This window comes from Oryza sativa, chromosome 12, assembly GCF_034140825.1.
Source record: "Oryza sativa Japonica Group chromosome 12, ASM3414082v1".
NCBI classification, from domain to species: domain Eukaryota; kingdom Viridiplantae; phylum Streptophyta; class Magnoliopsida; order Poales; family Poaceae; genus Oryza; species Oryza sativa.
In genome coordinates, this window is record NC_089046.1 from 84,534 (window position 1) to 91,636 (window position 7,103).

Below are 7,103 nucleotides of genomic sequence, written 5' to 3' on the forward strand. Positions count from 1 at the left end.
AGATCCTGTTGGTACCACCACTCTACCTCCATTCCCCAACCTCTATTCCTGAATCTGGGAAGGACGTGATTCTGATTGTGGCGCGAATTTGATCCGAAGGAAGACAGTTGTGGGATGGTATAAGGAGAGAGAGATGCCAATTTGACGTTCCTCTCTCCAGGATGGTGGATGCGCTAAAATTGGAGGCTATGATGGCGCATCTGCTGGAGCCCCTTTTTCTTCCCCCATATGTTATTTTCGGAATGGCGTACGTGATAGAGGAGCTGCTGGGATGCTCTACGGAAAGAAAAAGAAATGAAATAGTGAAGCGGACATATATACCAGATTCCAGCTGCTAGCTCGATCCGCTAATTACTAGTGAGTTAAGAGTCTAAATTGCAGAAATTGAATCTTAGCCTTACCACCACTGCTGATTGCGGAATTAATTTTGTACTAAGCATTAATTTTATGAAGCCATTGAACTTGCCTTTGATCTCTCCTTCCATCCTTTATTTTATTTTCTTCCTTCTTGATGCATATATTGCAATATCCGCCTGCTCGAGATTGCAGGAGATCTGTGGCTACTGATCACCAGCTTGATCAACTAGTGGTCACCGATGGGTTGATGTATTCGGGAAATTTAACTATTTGCCACTATATTAGGTTTGGCATGCAATTATACAAATGCCCCTCTTAAATTTACTTTTATTTTTCTCTCTAAAGAACTGGTTTAGTAACTAGTATTTACTACTTTTCTTCACGTGGCATGCCAACGTGATAACCCACGGTGAAAAATGTGAGATCCACTCATCAGTACCTTTGATTTCCTCACTATACGATCTTTTTTCACGAGTAAAGATCCCACACTGTTTTTCACCCTAGGTTGCCATGTTGGCATGCCATGTGGGCAAAAGTGGTAAATAGTTAAGAAACCACCCCTTTATTAAAGGGGGAAAAATAAAAGCAAATCTAACAGGGTAATTTGGATAATTGTCAAACCTAATAGTTACAAATAGTTAACTTAATTTCTCGATGCATCATGTAGACAACATCCTTCAGTGCATTGGCGGCGACACTGGTCAGGGATCGCCTCACGAACCCCTTCCTGCGCTTTGAGATAGATCGAGCTCTCTATGGTTTAGGGTTTAGCGATAGAGACTTATGTTTCATAGGCCTTCTCTTGGTGTCTTAACCCCATATAAATGCATTGGTGAGACTCAGGGGCCAATTTTGATTAGGAATCTAATTAGTTGTTACGGATCACAACTTTTTTAATCTCTTATTTTCTTGTTGGGAAGAAAACCGGTGAAAAATTGTATCTCCCCCATTTTGTATGGATACTAACCAATAAGATCAACCAACAATTAGGAATCAAACAAACAATAACCCAGCTGGTGTTGTACTACGAGGTATGCATAGCTCATGTATTAAAAAATAGTAATCCTTGGAGACAAATTCGTTTGATTCAATCAGGTTCCGGTAATTTCTTAAACTTGAAATATACCTCGGAGAAAAAAAATAAAAATAGTAACTAGTTGAAACTATATATTATGGTTATTTATTCTCTTTAGTTTTGTTGATAGCGGGTCTTGTTTCGTCCCTTTTATGATTTACTATCATGTTTTTATTTGGCGTTATTTGAAATTTTGAATATAGTTAGGTTGTGTACGTGCACCTAATTAATATCAAAAATCCTTATACACGGGCGTCTGATGAGAGAGAAAAATATCATGTGCCCGCGCGTCTCATTTCGCGTCGCTAGGACTCCCCACGCCTCCCTCGCTCGCGTCGCCTCCTTTCCCCCGTCGGCGCCGCCTCCTCTACACGAGCTCCCTCGCCTGTGCTGCCTCCTCTCCCCCGCCAACCTCGCCTGCGCTGCTTCCTCTCTCCCGTCAACCTCGCCCGCGTCGTCTCTTCGTCGGATCCGCCGCTGCATTTCTTCTTCCTCGACGTCGACGGCGGTTTCGTCCCCGTGGTGGTGGCCGACGCGGAGGATGATGCATGCGCGGCGAGGTGGCAACGACGGCGGCGGTGGTGGTGGAGGAGGAGACTCGCCGGCTCCCTCTCTCTCCCAGGAGCACTCCCTCCTCATCTCCACCGCCCTCCCCCTTCTCCTCCTCTAGATTCGGTTATGAGGGCGGTGGAGAAGATCAATGCGGGCAACCCTGTGTTTGTCAGAGAGGAGGAGATGCAATCTAGACCAGGTTCTATGTTTTTTGTGTGTTTCAGCTAGTGTACTCGTAATGTTCATTGTGTTTGGATCAAATGTTGCAATGGATATTTTGATAGGGTTTCATATTTCTATTTTCGACATTCAGGTTTCGTTGATATTTCGATGGTTCAAAAGCAATGTTCAGCTAATATACTCATGATGTTTCTTTATGTGTAGATCAAATGTTGTAGTGGATTTTAGATAGTGTTTAATATTTTTATCTTGATGTACACTGGGTTTGTTTTGTTGTACATAGGGTTTAAGTATTTCAATGGCTTAGATCGTTTTGTTGCATATGTTAAACCAAATTGTTTCATCTAGTGATCTCACCGTGTTTCAATTTTTTTAAGAACTGAAACATTCTTTCGCTAAGTGCTGAAACATTGTTTTTATAAATAATGGTGAAACAACACACTGATTTTTTTGGAAAAATCTGGCGCCCAATTTGTAGACGCCTCCAATTAATAAGTGCCTGAATAAGATTTTCCACTATCCAAGAAATCATAAACTAAGTAAATTTATATATGCTGGCTAGCTAGCTAGCAACTCCGGCCTATATATACATAAGCAGCTTATCAGATAGCTCTACCAGCTGCAACGACTCGATCTCATCATATCGTGTCACTCGCGCTAGTCACGCTAGATCGAGTGCTAGTGATCCATCGATATTCGATACATATATATAGAGAGAGAGAGAGAAATCGTGTGTAGGTACGTAGCTGAGGAGGATGCCTCAGACCCCTTCGACGCGGTGGTGCCCGACGCCGGAGCAGCTGATGATCCTGGAGGAGATGTACAGGAGCGGCGTGCGAACGCCCAACGCGGCAGAGATCCAGCAAATCACGGCGCACCTCGCCTACTACGGCCGCATCGAGGGCAAGAACGTCTTCTACTGGTTCCAGAACCACAAGGCCCGCGAGCGCCAGCGCCTCCGCCGCCGCCTCTGCGCGCGGCACCAGCAGCAACCCTCACCGCCCTCCTCCACGGTGCCTCCGGCTCCCACTGCTGCTGCTGCCGGTGCCGTCGTGCAGGTGCACCCCGCGGTGATGCAGCTACACCACCACCACCACCACCATCACCCATACGCTGCGGCCGCCGCTGCCCAAAGTCATCACCTGCAGCAGCAGCAGCAGCAGCAAGCTGAGTGGCCGGCGGCGGTGGACTACTGCAGCACTGCATCGGCGTCAGCGTCGGCAACTGCTGCTGACATGGCGATCCCGCCGTGCTGCCGGCCGCTGAAAACGTTGGAGCTGTTCCCGACCAAGAGCACCAGCGGCGGCCTCAAGGAAGATTGCTGCAGCAGCTCCAAGTCCTCCTCTTGCTCCACCTCCACCAATTAATTACTAGCAGAGAGTAATCCTACTTCCACTCTAAGCTAGCTAGCTGCTAATCACTTAGATCTATCGATTTAATTTGTTTCTGCGGCCATATGCGTTAATTCGTACGTACGTACGTGTGTGCCACTGCCAATATGCATGCCACATGTGTGTCGGCATATCGTTCGTTTCGTTATCGCTTCCTCGATCGATTACATATTTGATATTGTTCTTAAATTAGTTTTAGCTATCTAGGTTAGTCAATTTCCCTCGACTCTTTATGTAATCTGATGAGCTAGCTTAGCTTCTTTGTGTACCAATGGACTTTGCTGATCAATTATCTATATATCGCTTGCTGTTGATTGACTTTTCGTTTTCGACACCTAAGGGCCTGTTTACTTCGCGAACCAAAATTTTTGACGTGTCACATCAAATATACGAACGCATTTGAAATATTAAACATAGATTAATAACAAAACAAATTACAAATTCTGCCTAGAAACTGCAAGACGAATTTATTAATCCTAATTAATCTGCCATTAGCAAATGTTTACTGTAGCACCATATTATCAAATCATGGCGCAATTAGGCTTAAAAGATTTGTCTCGCAATTTACACGTAATCTTTGTAATTAGTTTTTTTCTATATTTAATACTCCATGCATGTGTCCAAACACTACTAAGTGATCTTTGCCGAGTGGGGAAAAACCACAATTGTCCCGGTTTGGATAGGAACTAGTACTAAAGATCATTTTTCGTCCCGGTTTAAAACTTTGATGATTTTTAGTCCCGGTTGGCAACACCAACCGGGACTAAAAATCATCTTTAGTCCCGGTTTATTCAATGTGACAGGAAACTAAACAGGCTGACAGAGTGAAAAATTTTTGTTTGAAAACTAAACAGGATTTTTGCCAAGTACCATCTCGTCATTCTATAGCTAGTCAATTAGCCGATTCATATGACATTTCAATTGACTAGCTATATAAGGACGAGATAAGTTTCTATTTGACAAATTTATTACGTATAATCCTGACTGTTTTTAAACAACCATTAGAAATAACCTATACTAATCTCTAACGGTTCTGAATCGAAGACTTTAGAGAGATCACATGGCATCTCTAATGGTTATTGACCTTCATGGAGAGGCCAACAGTATGATATCACATAATCACAAACCTTAAGCAATACAAATGTATGGCAATTTGACATCATGCATGGATGATAACCACTCGCAGATCTAAATCAAAATCATCGCGCGATTGAACTAGAACAATTAATATCACACTTTCAAACATAGGAAGATGAACTGTAGGGCGTATATATAATTATATATAGTAATGTCATATATTCATGTATCAAAATATAAGCTTGCACAATAACTTGACACCAATTATATATGGATCTTAACAAAAACCATGTTGCAGCTATGATCAAGCAGAACAACCAAACTGATGATAAATAAATGAATAGAAGTTACACTACTACGAACATAGTTTTTGATGGTGACAAAATCTGGTTGTGCAGGCGGCCGAGCCACCAGCCTCTAACAAATTAACTACCAGTTCCACAACCGTCTATGAAAAATAGATTTTCAGAAGCGAGTACTCTAAGGAGACCGCTTGTGAATTGATTTTCAAATGCGATAGTCTAAAGAGATATGTCCATGCAAATGTCTTTTGGTGCAAAAGAAAATGGAAACTTAAATCTAATCATAGCCCGCAGAATCCCAAATTCACAAATTCGCCAAATCCATCACGGTGCCCCTCTGCATGCAATAGCAGCTGCAGCCATGCGACGATGTCCTCACCATAGTCATTGTCGCTGTCGTTGAGTCAAATGCCTCGTCGTGGTTGTCATCACCGAGCCACCATCGTCGCCGAGGGGGTTGACGAAGAAGGGTAAGGAGGCAAAGCGAGCAGATTTGCCACTCCCAAGACCATGGGCGCGCTCAGTGGTCGAGTCGCTAGGAGGGAGGGAGAGGAGCAGTTTGGCGGTGGTTGACAGTGGTGGCGACATGGATGGAATAGAGCGAAGGAGGAGAGAATTGGGAGAGAGGTAGGAGACTGCGCGACTCATGGATGGGCCAGCGCATTTTATTACCGCTCCTCAATTTGCATAGGCCTTCTCGCTAGGAGGCTCTCACCTGTGAAAATAAAGATATTTTCAAAAAAATAAAGATATTTTCGGGCGGTCCTCTTAAATGCTCAATAGTAAAAATCATTTTTAAAGGTGAGTTTAGACCACAAGACCTTCTCAGTATTATTACCAGCGTAATTTTAATGGTAGAGATAAAACCCATTTGTCTGGGAAAATCATCTTTCATATTATTAACTATTAAATTTTGACAAGCTATAGGTATATGTCACTAAATAAATGAAAATCATGTTAGGACTCTGTGCTGAACACACAAACTGATAATAAATAAATAGTACTCCATTCGTTTATAAATTTCATACATAAGTCATTTTGACTTTCCCCAAAGTCAATTTCTTTAGCTTTGATCAAGTTTATAGAAAAATATAGTAACATTTTGAATATAAAACAAAAGAAATTATCAAAATATATTAAATGTTAGATTTAATAAAATTAATTTGATGCTATATGCGTTGCTATATTTTTTCTATAAAATTTGTAGATTGATTTAAAATAGACAGAACAATTTATAATATATATGGAACAGAGGGAATGGAAGTAACATGGAGGAGGCGAGATCGCTGTGACGGTTCAAGGTAGCAATTGGGCATGTGGTTGGAGATGGCCCACAGGCATATGGCATGGCCAATTTTCACATACATATATATATATATATATATGCATCCAAAATTCCCCCATCTAGGCCGGTAGCTAGAGTTGCTACCAACCTTCCTCTAGGAAAAAGTGAACTTTAACCCCCTCAACTATGGTCCAAATATGATTCATGCCCTCTAAACGTGAAACCGGGTATATCGACTCCTCCAACTATCAAAACCGGTGCAAACTATGTCCCTCGGTGGTTTTGGCTGACGTGGAACCTACATGACGGTGTTGATCGGGTTTTCATCCTATGTTGCGTTGACATCGCAACCACGAGCCCTCTTCACCTCGCATGGCTCAGCGGGGTGGTGTGGAGCTAGCTCGACGGTTCGGAGAAGCTCATGGTGGTCCTCCTGTGCACTTCATCTAGGAGACGGGTAGAGGCGGCGGCCAGAGAAAGGTGAGGAGAGAGGGTTGGCCTAGAGGCAATGGGCGGGCGTCGTAGAGAGGAGGGGCAGAGGGAGAGGTGGTGGGGGAGAGGAGAACGGCTACCTCCATGGCTGAGAGCTCCGCCTAGCCATCCGAGGCAGTCGCGGTGGTGGAAGAGAGAGGGGAGAGGCGGTTCCGCCGAGCTCGTGGGTGCGATGGCGCGAGGCAAAGATAGAAAGGAGGGAGGATGACATGTGGGCCCATATATATATTTTGTATGAATGACTGTTAACAACGGAATTTTGCATCAAACTCAGAGAGGAAGGAACAAAATCGAAGCAGATTTGGTGCAAGATCGAATTAGATTTAGAATCGGACTACGCATCGGCTGGTATTGTATCGGCTGGAAATAGAGTACAGACTTGGCTTAGCCGA

The 7,103-nt window shown here is 43.4% G+C and overlaps 1 protein-coding gene across 1 annotated transcript; it reads left to right on the top strand.

Annotated features, from left to right (window-relative positions):
• Positions 1 to 2,786: 2,786 nt before the first annotated feature.
• Positions 2,787 to 3,861, top strand: LOC107275468 (WUSCHEL-related homeobox 3). Its single transcript, XM_015764120.3, has one exon. The coding sequence runs from the start codon at positions 2,920 to 2,922 to the stop codon at positions 3,529 to 3,531; it is 612 nt and encodes a 203-aa protein (XP_015619606.1). The 5' UTR covers positions 2,787 to 2,919; the 3' UTR covers positions 3,532 to 3,861.
• Positions 3,862 to 7,103: the final 3,242 nt, after the last annotated feature.